At 38.1% G+C, this 17,983-nt stretch overlaps 1 protein-coding gene across 7 annotated transcripts in view; it reads left to right on the top strand.

Moving 5' to 3' along the window:
• Nucleotides 1-17,983, top strand: part of LOC140947753 (chromodomain-helicase-DNA-binding protein 4-like) — a 62,073-nt gene that overhangs the window by 31,729 nt on the left and 12,361 nt on the right. For 6 of the 7 annotated variants that reach the window (XM_073396963.1, XM_073396955.1, XM_073396971.1 and 3 more), the window contains 17 exons: nucleotides 1,616-1,753; nucleotides 2,307-2,428; nucleotides 2,919-3,092; nucleotides 3,900-4,038; nucleotides 4,633-4,764; nucleotides 8,783-8,900; nucleotides 9,554-9,678; nucleotides 9,921-9,959; nucleotides 10,730-10,783; nucleotides 11,543-11,693; nucleotides 12,576-12,709; nucleotides 13,967-14,017; nucleotides 14,347-14,463; nucleotides 15,216-15,258; nucleotides 16,474-16,566; nucleotides 17,367-17,449; nucleotides 17,795-17,889. In XM_073396963.1, the coding sequence (XP_073253064.1) occupies nucleotides 1,616-1,753; nucleotides 2,307-2,428; nucleotides 2,919-3,092; nucleotides 3,900-4,038; nucleotides 4,633-4,764; nucleotides 8,783-8,900; nucleotides 9,554-9,678; nucleotides 9,921-9,959; nucleotides 10,730-10,783; nucleotides 11,543-11,693; nucleotides 12,576-12,709; nucleotides 13,967-14,017; nucleotides 14,347-14,463; nucleotides 15,216-15,258; nucleotides 16,474-16,566; nucleotides 17,367-17,449; nucleotides 17,795-17,889 (1,808 nt within the window). The remainder of the gene's footprint in view (nucleotides 1-1,615; nucleotides 1,754-2,306; nucleotides 2,429-2,918; nucleotides 3,093-3,899; nucleotides 4,039-4,632; nucleotides 4,765-8,782; nucleotides 8,901-9,553; nucleotides 9,679-9,920; nucleotides 9,960-10,729; nucleotides 10,784-11,542; nucleotides 11,694-12,575; nucleotides 12,710-13,966; nucleotides 14,018-14,346; nucleotides 14,464-15,215; nucleotides 15,259-16,473; nucleotides 16,567-17,366; nucleotides 17,450-17,794; nucleotides 17,890-17,983) is intronic. The other variant, XM_073396978.1, reaches the window with a different exon arrangement.

Here is a 17,983-nt window from a genome sequence, read left to right as displayed (position 1 = left end):
ACGCGACACGCGTGTTCCTTTCTGAATCAGCTTTCGCATACGCGTTTTCCCTGGCCACTGCTTTCTTAAATTCCGTTTCAAGTTTTAATTGATCCCTTTTAAACTTGAGATCAAGTTCTTCCTTTTTGAGCCGTAATTCAGATTCGTTAATGAGCTGACGCTGCTTTAGGGCGTTCACTTCGGCTTGAAGCTCTGCAATTCTCGCAGCTTCTTTTGCCCTTGCTACAGAAATGGAACTAGCTCGAGAAGATCGGCTGTACGCCGAACCGCATCCGGATCGTTTCCTATTCCTTAACAGGAACGATGTCTGTGAGACACTGTCATCGGGAGTAACATCAAGGTCATGAATCCGGATCTCCGTTACACGCAACCAGTCGTTAACCGTTTGACAGAAGAAATTCAAACTCGACTCAATATCAGTGAAGTAAACTACTGATTCCTGTCTTTGGCTCTCATCGATTAGGGCAGCATTATACTCCTCGTGTGCATCTGTAAATCTTTGAAAAAGGGAAGTAATCTCTGTCAGTTTCACCTTGACTGCCTCAAGATTGTTCTCATCCGTTAATAAGCTGTCAATTTCTTTACGCTTGGCCGTCAAGGCAGAGAGCACTCCGCCTCTTCTCTTTCTAAGTTCTCGGATTCTTTCCATTGTAACTGCTTCTTGATCCAGTGAAGAATTAGGCTTCCGCGAACGGGTACTTGAACGACGAACACTTTGACCATTTTTCCCGGCGGAACACGACAAATTGGCTTCCTGAACCACATGAGACATCGTCCAAAGTCCAACAACTCTCGTCTTTACGAATATAGTCGCAGCCTTTACGCGCTATAGTTTTTAACACACAAACTTTATTCTAGAACTTCTACAACTGGTGCAAGGAAACAAGTGAACCGATGTGAAGTATAACGAAGTATAGCGAAGTATACTGAAGTACAGCGAAGTATAGCGAAGTATACTGAAGTACAGCGGTACTGAAAAATAACAATTAAACAAATACAAAGTCAAGATAAAACAACCTACAAACTGAACGAAAGCAATAAGGCAATCTAGAAATGCGAATGAAACAAACGAGATACTTACAAGACGATAGCGAGATAAGGACGAAAAACTAGGACGAGCAAAACCCAAACATTAAACTGTAAACCGGACCAAGCGCAGCTAAACGAAGGACTGACGCGAAAAATTACAATAAAAGCTAAATATACGATATGCAGAAAAATCCTAACACGAAGGACAAAGCTACGCGAACAATGAAAAACTAATTAACCAAACAACAGCACCAAAGGCGCGAACACGAAAATAACTAAGAACGCGGCGAACATAAAAATACTATAAAGGTAACGGAAAACATTCCTGGCTGGCTTTGTTTGATACAAACCTCGTTTATTTTCTTAATATGTAGATTTTGCCGGAAAAATAGTAGTCAGTATAAGAACAAGATAATTTACGTAAGAAAGTGGGAAGGGTTAAAATCAAAACAAGGTCAACTCAAGCCTGGTTTCCACCTATAACTGTAAAATTGGCTATTGGACCAGTACTTCAGCCCAAGTCACACTAACTGTGTCCTATGCCTAGGAAGAGTAGATTGCTAATAATGAGTGTTCTGGTTTGCAGAAAGATCACCCTGTAAAGTTTCAAGCGCTGTTAACATCATATGAACTGGTGTCAATTGACATGACCACGCTGCAGTCTATTGATTGGGCTGTATTAGTGGTGGATGAGGCTCACAGGCTTAAGAATAAACAGTCCAAGGTTAGCCCAGAAATCTTAAACACAACTGCTGTAAATACACTAAGTAGGCAGAACTCAAACAGCTAAGGATTTCTTTTGGTTTTACCTCTCTATTTTTTTAAAGTAGCCAGGGGTCACCTTCATAGGAGCCAGGGAATTTCATGGTCCTTGGCTTTTGAGGACAGCCCTGTGCACCCCTTCTTGGTTCCAGGGTATTTTTAGCAGGATTTAAGGCATGTTTTTCTTTTCTTTTCTCTTCTCTATGAACGGTGTTGTCTATGTTACCTTCAAAGTTAGTTTCACTTATAGCCAAGTTAAGTAGGGGTAGATATTTTGCAAAACAATAATTCTAAATGATGAAAATACAGACAATGTCACTTGTACAGGAATGCAAGAGGACTTCTTAACATACTTAAATAGAACCACCTTAAAGAGCATCATTAACCGGCTCACAGCCAATTACTTCTGCATACTTTTTACAAATAGCCACACAGTAACATTTCTCCTACAGACCCAAGGTTAATATCTCTGTGAGAGACACTCCCGTCATTTAATATTTGATTGGTCTTTTTAGTTCTTCCAGATTCTCAGTGCCTATTCGATAGACTATACCCTGCTACTGACAGGAACACCTCTTCAAAACAACCTTGAAGAGCTGTGGAATTTGTTGAATTTCCTTGATCCTGCAGAGTTTAAGTATGCTATTGTTTTTCACGTTAGTGAAACCATAATTTATTCCGCTTTGTTTTTTTTTAAATGTTACCAATTAGTAAGAGGTCAAAGACACAAATATCGATCAACAACATGTATCCTGTAGGATGCACAGATCAATCAAGTGACCTGAAGATGTCTTTGAAGAATATCCTGTTTGTGAATTCACATCTGTTATCAAACTTGCCGGAATTCAAGTGAGCAATAGCATCTGCAATGAAATGAGTCCAAAAATAATGACTGAAAGAAAAACAAAGGCAGTTTCATGCTTAATCTCCAAAAAAATCTTTTGTTTTTGAACTGAGACTTATCATTTTCTCACCTCTGCAATTTGTAACAAAATTATTGCAGGAATGAAAATCATCTTTCTCAGACAAGTGCCAAGCCCTGCAAGCTAATCTTTTGTTACAATGAAGCCCTTTTGGGGGACAAAATCAATATATCTGATTATTCTTCTTATTTTTTTTTAATTCAGGAGCCAGAACAGTTTCCTAACAGAGTTTGAGGATGTTGCTAAGGAAGACCAGATTAAGAAGCTTCATGATATCCTAGGTCCTCACATGCTGCGGCGTCTCAAGGCAGATGTCTTGAAAGGAATCCCCTCCAAGAGTGAGCTTATTGTCAGAGTTGAATTGAGTCCTCAACAGAAGTATGTTTGCAGATGTTTTGGAATCTTCTCATAAAATAGCCATTAATCCATTTTGTTTATACAACAGAAGATAGCAGTTCATGAAAGTGTCTCAAGGAACTTTTTGGCTTATCTTTCAACATCTGGGTTTGGTTAAAAGGATGGTCCAAAAATCTTAAAGATCACAATACTCGGCCAGAGCTAGTCGTCACTTTTTTTCAGAGATGTCCTAACAAAAAGTGGTGGTGACCAACATTTTACTATTTGCCTATGTTAGTAGCATTGACACTTGTATTAATGACAACAGGGCCTTCTACAGTAAGTTTCAAGTGTCGTATAATTATCAAGAGACATGTTTCCAATTAACTGTGAAACCAAGTGACTATTCAGACAAGTAAACAAAATCACTGTGAAAGGACAAGATATGTGAAGTATCTTGCCAAGTTCCTAGGCGCCATTAATGCCATGCAGCTTGTTTGGGGTCACATGGTCTGAGTGATGCTTTAGTATTTTGTATTGCCTAGTTTTTAATAATGTATATATTGTATAATTACATTTTACTGTTTATTATTATTACCTAGCTTTTTACAAATTCATAATTCAGATTTTTGTTTTTTTTTTAATTTCCTTATTTTACTCTTATATCAGGCGAAGAGCCATACCATGGATGTACTGATATTAAACCATTATTATTGTTATTATTATTATGAAATTTAATGACACAGATAGCGTGAGTAGATACAATACAGGAAGAAGGCAAGTGAATGTCAGGCAGCACTCAAAGGTGTGGATTTAAAAATTGAATGTTTTTTGTGGTTTGTTTTACAGGAAATACTACAAATACATTTTAACAAGAAATTTTGAGGCTCTGAACACCAAAGGATCTCATCAAGTGTCTTTGTTAAATGTGATGATGGAGCTGAAGAAATGTTGCAACCATCCATACTTGTTCTCTTCTGCGGCCCTGGTAAATATGTCAGTTTGATATTTATGACTTGTTTAACATTATTATTTCAAACTTGATGCATGGTGCAAAAAAAATAGATTTGTTTACTCATTTTGAAAGTTCAAAGTTTGGAAATTTTTTTCTCATGATTGTTCATGATATACAAGTGACTACACTTTTATTAATTTGCCGTCTGTAGAGTGAACTCAAAATTCTTCATTTTGCACTTGATTAACCGGTGCATTTCCTTTTGGGAAATCACTCATAACAACCTGAACTATTAACAGATCTTATCCTTAAATACCATTTAGTGATGGGTTTCCCAGGATGGGATCCTGTCAAAGTAATAGAGTGCTTTTGAAAAACGTGTATAGAAAGCAGCAATTTTTTTTTCGTACTATCAATGGGCATCTGATCAAGTCTTCCCTTCGCTTGTCATTTATTGTTTATTGTATATAGGTAAAAGAAAAAATTAGAAGTTTTACGCCAGGTTGACCTGAAGGAATTATTTTTCACATCTTATATCTTTTTGCTTCCCAATTTGAGAAATGGACGACTAGAATCATTAATAAATTATTCTAAATCTCTCCATTATGTCATTTGCATGGCCCTTAGGAGGCTCCTAGAAGTGCTAATGGTAACTATGACACAGCAGCTCTTACTCGTGCTTCCGGAAAGCTGGTCCTGCTGGAGAAAATGTTGAAAAAATTACGAGAGGAAGGACACAGAGTTCTCATTTTTTCACAGGTAACGTTAACTACACTTTATAGATCCATCTGCTTATAGTTCGGAATTTGGAGCATATATACATGTCAACTAACTTGACATGTATATATGCTCCAAATATTACTAACAATTTATTAAAAGTCAAAAAAATTCTCAAACAGTTTGCATGGTTGTGAAACTAACTCATTGGTAAATGTACAGCTGAATATTCTTTCAATATGTTGTTCTGCCCTTCTCTTGGTATCACCCTGTTGGCCTTTGCAAAAACCTTAAATACCTTTAGTGAGTGAAAAACATTACAGTGCAATTCAAAGTCCTTGTCCACTCACCCCCTCCACAAGCAATGTCATAAATGATTTCATGCCTTCTCCATACTTCACGCTATCACTTTTTTTAAACTTAGCTATTGTAATAAGTATTATTAAAAACTGAATCATTGGATAATGCAATTCTAGAGCGTGGCCGTCGTGGTATATGAGCTAGAATCGCATAATTGAGTAAAATCTCGCGTTCTGATTGGTTAACGAAGCGAGGTATTTAGTGTGGAATTGCGAGTTGAAAACGAGGCTAAGCGATATTGTTTCGCATCTACGTAACAACTATCGTCAAATTCTAACACAACAACTGCAAAAAAGGTTTTCTACAATGTCATTTTAAAATGTTTTCAAAACCATTGTCACCTTTCAAAGAGTTAAAAACAAACAAAAGCGTTTTTTATAGTGAGCGGGAGGTTCTTCCATGTTTTGAACTGAACTACAAATTCTCGAAGAGGTATAAAAAACGTCTTTCGCTCGCGACAACGAGAAAACAAGAAAATCTTGTGAACACGGCCCAGAAAATGGCAAGCCAAAGTTCGACCAAACAAAACGGAGAAGCGACAACGGAGGAAGAAATAAATACCTTCAAAGACGACATGGCCCCTGAAAACACGAAAAAGAGTACGCCGCTTGCAATCGTCCTGAATCATGATACTTAGAAAAGTACAAAACAGAGCTGAACTTGAACAGCATTTCTAAAACATTTCAAGGTACTTACCATATATCAATCGCGACGTTAAACTTTCAGTGCTCTCGCTTGGACACTTCATTTCTTTCAGTTTTGCCGCCGAAGAGGTAAAAGGTGTAAATTATTTTCCTTCTCGAACAAATTACCAATTTGAAAAAAGATGTTATAGATAAGCGGCTTGTAAATTCAGTGAAATACCTCTATTCATCCTTACGATTAGTGTGAAGCTTGTTTACGTGTAAAAAAAGTTTGAAAACAAATGTAAAAACAAGCACAAGGTACAAAAAAAGTTGTCGAAGGTTCAAACGTGTACGACTGACCTTGCTTCCTATTCGCTAACGCAATGACAGTTCTGACAGTTGACTTTGAAATGGCTTTCGGGAGCGCGCGCTCAGGATAAAAACAACAAAAAAAATTATTGCCGTTTTCTTTTTTTTTTTCGGATTTTTATTCAGTTATGCGATTCTAGGAAAATCCATCACCTGACTCGTGAATTCCACGTTAAATTGCTCTTGAAAACCGATATCGCACTCATCGCATCGGTTTTCGCGTGCAATTTGACGTGGAATTCTCTCGTCAGGTAATGAATTTTCTTATACCGTGCTCTCCAAATATGGTAACTGTACGTATCTGTTCAAAATGTAAAAACAATCCGAAAATTGGTTACGCAAATGAGTTCTAGCCAATCAGAGGTTTGAACTATGGCTTTCACACGTAAAATTAAGAAATGGTAAACGTGCAGCGTGCAACCATGGAGTTATGGATGCACGCGGGGGGTTGCTAAGCACGAAAGAAGCGTAAGAGTCGCACGAGGCGATAGCCGAGTACGACTCTAGCTTCTTGAGTGCTTAGCAAACCTCCCAAGTGCATCCATAACTCCATGGTTGCACAGCTGCAACGTTTACCATTTCTTTTATAACATAATCAAAAGAGAAAAACATTATTTTCCATTTGCCTTCGGTTGAGTCATCGGTACGAGTCCAAGTATGCTGCCACCTGCCCGCGCGTAAACAAATCATGTTCTATGTTTTTCAAAAACTTGCCTTTGAGTTTTTCTTTCGCTGAATCAACCGTTCTCCGTCTAAAGGTAAATTGCAAAACGTTTTTCGTTGTTATTCTGAATGGCATCTGTCTACTTGCTCTTAATTAGGGTAAAAACTTTGAGGGAAAACTATAGCTGCAACTATAAACACCAACTAAAAAGACTCTAAAAAATAAGCTAAAACTAAATAAATGAAATAACTATCAAGCTTATTTATGTGACAATTTTTGAAATAAACGCAAAGTAGAAATAAGAAAATTTAAAGGTAATTCCTTTAGAATAACAGGTAACACTAATTTTAAAAAGAAATTAACTAGCTTTGTATCGAAATCTGTCTGGGGAAATCCAGCTATGAAAGTCAAAGTTAAAACTGAAATTCGCCGACACACAGCCGGCGCTGAAGCTGTTGTTTTTCGACCGTTCTCTGAACGACTGTTATGAATGAACACCGAGGAACAAAATAATACACACAGAAGTCATTTTTTGAGAAATTTATTTGAAAACCCAAATGTTTCTGTACTCAAATGAAATTCGCTTATTCCAGCGTAGTGTGCCCGTTTAAACTCAACTAAAATTTTTAATCGATACGATGAAAACTTCACAACAAAGCTGTCTCGAATTTGGGCGTGTTTCCTAAAATATTTGCTTGAATTTAGCGTCAGCTTGACCAAAAAGTCAATAACACAATGCTAATTGATAAATTTACATTTCAAACAGAATTTCTCTTCTACAAAAAACATACAAAATGTACCTTAAATCTTCGCTCGCTCGATTTTCCTTCAGCCGATTCTAGCCGCGAGGAAAGCAGTGATTAATTCATCCGGGGCAAATTTGTCGCTTGATCTTTTGTCTTTGTTCCTTCAAAACGACAGCTTAGTATTTTCTTCAACTTCTACTTTTCATCTGTGCATTTCATCTGTGTATTTTACCGTCAGGAGAGGAGATTTGTTGAATTTGCCTAAATTTTACCGCGCTAGCTTAGTTTCTTGGCGTGCACCCACGGGCAAATGGTAGTGGCTAACTGACCAATCAGAGCGCGCGGTTTGCTTTTGTTATGTTATAAAAATGTGATATGTCCAATCAGAATTGCGAACGATGTTTTTTCAAATGTGAGAAAAATGATACGTCCAATCAGAAGCCACAGAGGTGTGTGAGTTTCGCGCCAAAATTCCCGCCCTTTCTTACAACTTGCTGAGCACCGCTTCGCACACATTCAACGAGAAAAGTTTTACTCAAAGAGTTTTTTCTCGCTAAAAAAGTGAAAAACATTTCAGAAATGGAGTGGAATAGTTTCGTTTGTTTCACTGTCGATAAAGAAAACTGTGGAGAGCCGGCGAAACAACGGCGGAAGGGGAAAAACAGAACAAGACGTAAGCTTATGTTGTGCTTTTTGTCCGAGCTACTTTGTCTTCCATTTATAAGCTTAAGCTTATTTTGTCTATATTGAAACCGGCCATTTTACTTAAATTCACTCATTTTCAATTGTACATTCAGAACAAACAGTTAAGATTTCCTGTAGTTCTTGGATTACCTCATATCCTTACCGTCATTTATGTTTTTAGGAAACGTTTCTACTGAAAAGCTGATACTGCGTTTTCATTGTTTACATTTCGTGGTGTGTAGCGGCAAATTTAAGCATTTTGGAAAGGTTTAAAAATAAAAAGGCCACCAAAATGATGAATGTCTCAGTATGTATACAATAAACACAATACCACATGTAAAGTGCTTCGGACGGTATTTACCCACTCGTTGTCGATTTCTGATACAAAAACAACTCATGTGTAAATACCGTACACCAGCACTTTCCATGAAGTATTCTCTATTTCTTTACAAATAAAGTTGGGAAGAATTCTCGATATTTTCAATATTATTCTACGAGTGCTTGTTGGAAATGAGATAATTATAGCCTATGCGCACTCGTAGAATAATTGTCAATATTATAATATATTGTACATACTAATGCCCCTGCTTGTTTGCTATTGGCCAAACTAGATGACAAGAATGCTGGATATCTTAGAAGACTTCCTTGAGGGGCACGGTTACAAATATGAAAGAATTGATGGAACTGTCAATGGAGCTGCTAGGCAGGAATGTATTGATAGATTTAATGGTAAGTACATGTGATGCAGGAGGAAACAGCATTTCAGTAATTTTAATTGGGAAGTAGCTAGGGTGATCTTCAAAACTTGTTAACCTTACTAATCTTCAGCTATAGTTCATACTGCTACTGTTAAAACTGTATTTTCACTAAAGAAATATTTACTGCTGAAAATGTGCTTTTCTGCTGACTGTCCTGTGACCAAAACGCCAGAACTAGGGTATAAGATGGTGCGAATCAATGACAGGCTTTTACCTTATATTGTGTGAGTGTATTGTGTGTAGTGCTCCTATTTTTCTAAAACTAAGCTTCTAGAAGTGGGCAAATTTGTAACTTTTCGTGGTGGTTATCTGATAAATAATATTAAAAATTGAAATTATCCTCATTTCATTAAAATCCTGACCATGTATGAATCCCGGCCTTATATGAACCCTGTAAAAGGAACATGAATCCCCAGCTACGTTTTATAGGTTAGCAAAATGAAAACAAAACCTCTTAGCTGTTCAATTACTACCTACTACTACTTATTGAATACTCCTTGAAACTTGAAATCTTACTGACAGCCCTGCATTACAGTTATTTTACGTGTTTTATTAATGTTGTTTTTGATGCTAATCAGGGCACTATTTTTCTTGCCTTTTCTTTTCCTGTTTGTTTGTTTGAAGCTGCTGGTGCACAGACGTTTTGTTTCTTGCTTTCTACTCGTGCTGGAGGTCTGGGCATCAATTTAGCCACAGCTGACACTGTGTTTATATATGACTCAGACTGGAATCCTCACAATGACATCCAGGTATACAATGTACATAAATAGTGACATTAACATGAAACATTGTATTTTGGCCAATCCAATAGTTCAGAAAATTTGGTATGTTAGTAGACCTCTTTATACTTGGGTTTTCTGTTAACAGTTACAAAGCTGTGACCTGCTTTACCCTGGAGTATAAAAAGAAGTTACAAGATTTTTTATCCACCAACCTAATAAGATGTTGTACATGTGTGTTGCTTTTCTTCCCTTCTTGTCTTTTCTCACAGGCGTTCAGCAGAGCTCATAGAATTGGTCAAAACAATAAGGTATTTAATTAACAAAGTGGTGTTCTTCAGTGCCTTGTGTATTGTTTTATTGTATAAAGTCTTCATTTATCCTAGTCAGTTCAGTTGAATAAGGACCTGGGGCCTGTTTCTCGAAAGTCCCAATAGTTACAGAACCTAGATAGTTCGGGGCCCAGAAAGCTGTTGTTGTTTACATTCAAGATAGAGGTTTCAGTACTTTTGCAGATAACATAATAAAATTATCAGTTAAGAAAACAAAATGGACGAGTTTGGTGGCTAGGACTAGCGCGATTTTATTCTGTACATTTTTACTTGAATATTTGATTTCGAGCCTGGAAAGTTACTGGGACTTTCGAGAAATGGGCCCCAGTCCTCCAAGCAGGAGGTCAAGGGTTCAAACCCAGGCCAGACCATCAAACAATCTTTGATTTTAGACCTTAGCATATCTGTTAATATATAATGTACAGTAAAAAAACACGTCTGATGTTCTCTCGTCCGTAACTCATCATTCATTTCATGCATTCATTCATTCTTTCATCCATTCATTTCATTTCGTCCAATTCATTTGTATTGTTTTGTACAGTTTAGCCCTGTAGTCAGACTCTTCTTAATTCACCCTCCAGTGCACTTGAGAGAGGCGTCATTGTCTTCAGACTTCTTATGTCCCCCTCATGGAGCATCAGTTTAGACATTACTTTTCAATACGTGTAGAATATCAGATCAGAATATCAAATATAATATAGAATATCAGAATATCAAAATTACATTATGAGTCTCCGTCTTCTTGTTAGGTTATGATCTATCGCTTTGTTACAAGGGCTAGTGTAGAAGAGCGGATCACACAGGTACGTAGTGCTGTACATTATAACAAGTGTAAGGGGAAATATTTATTTTAAGCAACTAAACAAAGTATAGTCAGTTCCTGCTATTGCAAACACAGTCTAAACAATAATTGTTTGGATTCTTACTTCACATTAATGGAACACATTTATGGCTCCTTCCTTGGTGGTTTTAATTTGGAGGTGTGTTGGTACAGTCTTTCCCTGCTAGCAGAGGTGTCGTGAGAGACCTCTGCTAGCAGGGAAGTGCAGTCTCTGATGATGCTGATAATTGTGTCACAGCTTCTTATATTAACTATAAAAAAATATTGGCCAAAATGAATGTTAATAAGCATAATCGGCATGTTTTAGGTTTTTTTAAGGAGACGTTATGGCTGGAATAACCTAAAATGGAAAAAACATGAGAAATTCCTTCCAAATCAAGGAAAGGGTTGCAGTGAATGAACATTCAATCCAATATTGCTTTGTTCACCTGAGCCCAATTGCCTATATCAGAACCTTATCAAACTACAGTGCTCAGTGGAAAGAAAACATTGAAGAATAGTTGCATCCCAGTTCTGTAAATTTTGAGTTAAAATAATATGATTCAAAATATCTGGAAAATTGTAATAAGTATATGTTTTTTGTTTATTGAGAGACCTCAATCTCGACTAATTTACTTCAACAATCAGTGTGAAACAAACAAATCCTTTAAAAGCGCTATTTTTGTTGTAGATGTATAATATGACCCCTTAAGCTTTGATGACTTTGATCTTTGCTTGAAAGGTTGCCAAGAAGAAGATGATGCTGACTCATCTTGTGGTTAGACCCGGCTTGGGATCCAGCAAAACTGCTGTCATGTCTAAGAGTGAGCTCAATGATATTCTCAAATTTGGAACACAAGAACTCTTCAAGGATGACAATGCTAAAGATGGAGGTTAGTCTTCTACTGACACACCTTTCTTTAGTGAATCAAAACATTCCTGACGCTACCGTAAGCCAGGGACACCCAGTGACTGTTTTCTGTGAAATGTCTGTTCGGAGAAGCAACAATTGCCTAGAATTTTCTATAGCTTGAGGAAGGCTAAAACTTTCGAGATGACCATTCATGTACAATTTTTGAAGTTTATCTATTAAATTCCTTACGATTTTCTGAAGTTTAATTTTTCCCATTTTACTCCCCAGGTTAAGCTATTTTTTCATAGAGAAAGGAAACCTAAATTTTCGCAACCGGGAATGCGATGCAGATAGGAATCAGAAAACTTCCCACTTTCGTATAACTTTAAATTGCAGCTTACGTTTTCAGGAAAATAATTTTGAAGCCCTTGTAATTTTAAAAAAGACTCATTAGCGCCACTTAGAATACATTTCTAGAGATCTAAAAGTACTCTGAGCAGCCCTAGAAGTGTGTTCCATGCATGTACGAACGCTGTACACTATCAGTGGCATTTGCGTTTTTCTAATTCAAAACATATGTTGTAATTATGTTTCCCTTTTTTCTATCGTACTAAAAAACAAGTGCTGGTACGTGGAAGACATATGACTTTGCAGACGCTATTAATAACTCCTAAATGGTTTATAACTGGTGACAAGATATGTATCAGTTGGTGAAAGGAGCTGAAGTCTAGACTATGAGTAGTCTTTTTATTTCCCTGGGGTGTCAAAAGGAGTAAAACATGAGTGAGCCATCTTGCACGCCCTGCCATGTTTTTCTGCTGCTAAGAAAAAGAAAAAATTGGAAAAAACAGGAGATAGCGAGATCTTATTTCTTAAGGATGCTGTAATATACATTCTTAATCGATTTTCTCTTAATTGTCAGACTCGGGTGACTCAGGCCGCATAGATTATGATGAAAAAGCCATAATGTCATTGTTGGACCGTACCAGTAGCCATGATGATGCTCCTGATGAAGAGAAAGACATGTTGGCTAATGAATACCTCGCTTCTTTCAAGGTAAGCATGACTCAGGCCCTGTTTATATGGAGAAAAGTTGTACCGGGTGGATGGGTCACTTGCCTACCCTAGCAACCCTGGGCAAGCTTGGTTCTCATATGCTGGCGACGTATCTGCAACGTAGCTGCTGGTACTGCCTGGGCTACTTCTTGGACAAATGAGAACATGCGCTGCCTGCAACTAGAGCCATCACAAAGTTTTACCGCTGGCATGCCTGCGAAGATAAACTCGAGTCAGCTTCGCAGGCATGCCAGCGGGTAAAGACTGGGATGACCAATTTTGCTGGCTACTTCTGTTCTCATATCGGAACAGTATCCCAGGCAGTACCGGCGGCCATGTCGCAGGTGCATCAGCGGCATATGAGAACCGGGCTTGCAAAAAAAGTGGGCAGGGAATCAAACAGATAGGGATTTCTTTTAGTTTTATGTGCCGTCCTTTTTCCAATGGTTTATAGTTGAATAGCAGAGCCAGCTTTTTGGCTAAAGCATGTCAAAAGAGAAGGAACAGGATGACAGCATTTTGTTGCTGTGGCCTGTTGATGACTTCTCTCACTTTAGGTGGTTGTAATCTACATATATACAGACCACTTCTATGACATGCAATATTAAACATGAGTGAGCAGGGCCTGGAGCCTTAGCATTAGGCTACTGGAGTAGTATATCGCTCAGACATGATAATGTCTCCCTCCATGATAGTAGTGAATTATTCCCAGCACTGTAGTCAAGTCTTACTGATTTTGCATTTAGACATGCATACAGAATAGTGAACACGTTTTGCCTTTAGAATTACTGTTAGACTTTGTGGTAATATACGCTCAAAAATTTTCACAGTGATATAGATTATACTAATTGATCCTTTCTCCGGTAATAGTGACTAGAGAAATAAGTTCACCTCCTCCCCCCACACCCCTCCTCAAAAAATATTCATTTCTAAAGTTCTTAGAAATAAATAGCGCTGCGCGACCGTCTGCCAGAGAGGTTTCAATTGGGCGGTAACACCATAGGATTTCATTTCATAACCTAGCCACACCAAAGTTTGGAAACATTCAAGTGATAAAAAATACCAACTTGGATAGTGATACCGTATCATTCAGTTTGCGCTTATCAGTTTGTGGTTTGTGTGTGAACCTTTCTAAAAGCCATTGATTTACAAGTGTTTTTTATTAACGAATGTATAAGCTTATGCCATCCAAGTATTTTTAGTCATTACTTTCAGTATATCCTGTTAACACTTTGGTGTTTGTGGCTTTCTTTGCAGGTCGCAAGCTATGTAGTGAAGCAGAAAGATGATGATGTAGAAGTTCTCAAGGTAGCAAAAAAAATCGCCATCTTCTTTACGGATTAAATAGTTGATTAACGTCTTTCGCGATGATGTACATTCCGCAAAAAACAGTTCTTAACCTTTCACTTCCTCTGTGGTATTTTCCTGAGCAAATCCGAGCATGTTCCCACAAGCTGGACTTTTTCCATGTTATTATTTTTCCTTTATATTCATCTTAATTTACCTCTAAGTATCCATTTTGAGAGAAAATTCTTTTGTTGTTTGAACATGCTAGCGAGGCTTGGCGTCAATTATATGAGCATAAAATAATAAGTAACATGAAAAAGTTCTATTCTACTGCTATTCTTTATCAACAGCAAGATGCAGAGAAAGCAGACCCTGACTACTGGGAGAAACTTTTACGCCATCATTACGAGCAGTTCCAAGAAGACGAGGCGCGACATCTGGGAAAAGGAAAAAGAATCAGAAAACAGGTAACTGTAACTTTACTTAACTTGTAGAATCAAAATTTAACTTCTCATTTCCTCTAGGAGTGGTGGGGAGAAGTTTTTAAAGTGTCAGTTAAATTGATCTAGTGTGATCACGTCCTTAATTCTCGCTACCACTCTGTATTATAAAATATTTATATTATGAGAAATTTGATGCTGAACGCTTCTAGAGCCTAAAGGCTCTAAGCTGAAAGGACACAGGCCACATAAGTAACTCTTACATAATAGTCCAAGCATGAGCACTTACCGGCACAAATTAAACTTTTATTTTTGACCATTGAACAACTTGGTGTGATTTTTACTTCGGGGAGGTGTAGTCACTGGATTGCAGTGATCTTCTTTTTCGCTGATAGAAAGTTTTCTCGCCTGGAATGGCGCCCGGTTTCTAGTAAATATTGTCTGGTGATGGTGATGATGTTCAAAACGCAACATGACGTGTCACAATTAATATTTCCAACAAAAAAAAAAACTGCCTGTTCATCGATTCATATGATTGGTTCGATCCGCTGAAAAAGAGTGTAACCATCTTTACGATAACGTTTAAGCCATCCTGAAACAGAACTGAAAATGTTCGCTGTGATCGCTAAACGTTTACTAACCGATTGTTGCGATTACATGGAAACTAGTTGAAATTTGGGTATTTAGAAGGCTACGTACAAGTTCAAGGCGGTTATTGAAAGACAATTACGTGTAAGTATGGTCACTGAACTCTAAACTGTTTCTGTGTATATCCCCAGGTGAGCTATGTTGATGGAGGTGTGGAAGATCAGGAAGAATCAGGTAATTTGGCTTTTTTGCATCCATAAACTGTTTGGGGAAGGTTAATCGAGTGGTTACTACTGCACTATGCTCCTTAACCCCCGCTCAGTCTACGATTCATTTGAAATACATTCAAGTTCCTTAACGGTAAACTCGTCTTGAGGACACCTGGCTATAATGGACACTCTGATGATACGGGTAGGAGCGAAATCCCCGAGAAAAAAAAGTGAGAATTACCGACTTCTGAAATGAACTCTCGACCGCTACCACGAACTCTCGCTAGCGAGAACACTTACTCGCTCACTAACCCATTAAAGGCAGTTAGCTTGCGTTCAACAGGGAAGGGGAAGAAAATGTGGGCGCGAGACCCCGCGCGAGGAAGAGCTCCTTCCTCGCGTGCCCCGCACGCTTCCCTCGCGCCTAAAATACTTTCCTTTTCCTTTCCCTGCCACTCAGGCTAACTTTTGGTGTGCGCCTCGTTCAGCAAAACGAGATTTGTTCTTGAGACAATTCATTTCAAAATTTTAACGAGTGTACGGTATATTTCCAGAGTTTGAAAAGAATAGCTACTCTGGCAAACCACCAAGTTTGTGTTTTAACTGTAACTACTGAACTCGGTGTTCATTTTATTTTCCTCAGTTTCGAAATCATCATCACAAATTACCAGGGACAAAAGTAAAGGAACATGAGCTTTATAATATAGTGCGCGTGCTTGCCTGCCTCCATACCCCTCCCTAAGCAAACTTAACCCTTACTTCCCACTTAGGGCAAAATGTTGGCTTAGGGGAGGGGTAGGTGGGCAGTTTCCCAGAAACGTATAATGATCCATATAGGGTCAAAATCTTTATTTACGCTCGGGCGTGCGTAAATAAGATGACGTATACAGTTGTCTGTAAAATTCAAGAAGCTAGAGTTGCGCTTCTATCGTGCTCTCCAAACTTCCCACGTTCATTCGTAACTCGATATACGCACGCTAAGCGTGAACAAATTCTTAATTAAACCAAGTTGAAATTGATGCACAATATTTACGCCTACATTTTAAGGGCAAAAGTGGAACGATCTATTTACTGGAAAAAATAACCATTCAATATCACTTAGGCGAAATCAAGTTATTTTGGACATAACCACTGAAAAAAGGTGTCTTCTTCAAGTAGCTATTCTTTTTGTGCGGGACGAAGATATCAGTAAGTTGTTCCAGAGTGCATGGTATCTAATGTAGTCTGATTGTGTTTACAGCATGGACTAATAACTTGTCGGACTATGAAGATGACGGTTACAGTGACGTTGATGAAGAGGAATCAGATGAGGAGTTCAATCAAAAGGCAGAAGGTAACAGTTGCAGCCGGATGGTAAATTATCTGGCTACGGCAATATGCTTGCTAAACATATCGCTGGTGTAGTTGATGTGTAAAGACTCCATGACTTTGAGGTGTCTGGATAAGTCTAAGTTCGCGAAAGGTTTATGGTTATCAAGATCCGATACTCTGACCTCCTTTACCAGAGTTAGGCCCAGGCCAAACGTCAAGCGTTTCATGAGACGAACCAAACTTAGTGAGTTGAGCTCATGAAAAGTTCGACGTTTGTCTCAGTTAAGTTCGTATGAATGAGTTTGGATCTTCCAACACGTTGTATCCTTCTCAAGATCGTCTCCGGGACAAACGTCGATCTTTACATGCGACGATCTAAACTAGTAAATTAAAAATATGTATAAATAATGTATATTTAGCCTCGTTCGGGAGAAAATGTATTACTGATCAGATTCAGTTGATTGGTTCGACGCGTCCTACATGTAAGTGCGACTTCTGACCCAGCGAACGATCTTAATTGAATTTAGGTCGACCTATATTAGAGCTTTGTTCGTCTCATGAAAAGTTCGGCGTTTGGCCTAGGCCTTTATTTGCTTTGTTCTGTCTCAAGAATTGTGAGTAAGTTTGCCGCCATTTTAGCTGTACAAAATTTCTGAACGGAGTTACCGCAGTGAAAGGAATAACTAAACTGGGCGCCGTAGGAAGATTTATTGGAATATATGTACTTGAAAACGTTAAAATAAAAAAAAGATTTTATAAAGGTGCATCGATAGCTACCGATAAGGTTTGTAATAATTATTTTTTGTTTGCTTTTAATGGTAGGTCGTCAGCGGAGAGGTACTCGATCTGCTACTGACAGGGAGATCACTCCTCCTATGTTGGCTAAAGTGCATGGCAACTTGGAGGTATGTTACTTAACTTAACATATACGAAAATGTTACCCGACAAGATCTGTGGACCCTTAGAACAGAGTTGAGGTCATTCGGCACTGTTTGTGAAAGGAACTTATGTGTGTACTGAACTGGTCAGTGGGATTTGAGTAACGATTTTGAAAGGTAAATCAGTTTTACTCCAAATAAGCTTTACTTGGACAAAGTTGTGCATTTCGGTCTTTTTCTCGTAGTTTAGGCAGCTAATGGCCAAGCGTCAGGTTTGAGTGTTTTAGTTAAAATTTATACGCCCTTTCAAGACTGTTTAGGTTCCGTTGAAGTGAACTAATAGTTTAAAGAGTATTTTATTATGTTATCCAGGTTTTTGGTTTCAACTTACGACAGCGCAAATCGTTCCTGAATGCGGTGATGAGGTATGGTCTGCCTTCTCCTGAAGGGTCTCGTCGATCACAATGGTAAGATGGATGCCTTGTTGAAAAGAACGTCTTCTGTAAAAGTAGACCTTTTTCAGGTCATTTGTTTCAGCATACGTAGTAATAGTAACGAAGG

This window comes from Porites lutea, chromosome 1 (assembly GCF_958299795.1).
Source record: "Porites lutea chromosome 1, jaPorLute2.1, whole genome shotgun sequence".
In the NCBI taxonomy this organism is placed as follows: domain Eukaryota; kingdom Metazoa; phylum Cnidaria; class Anthozoa; order Scleractinia; family Poritidae; genus Porites; species Porites lutea.
Note: the sequence above shows the minus strand (reverse complement) of the source record. Positions and strands in the feature narration are given on the sequence as shown.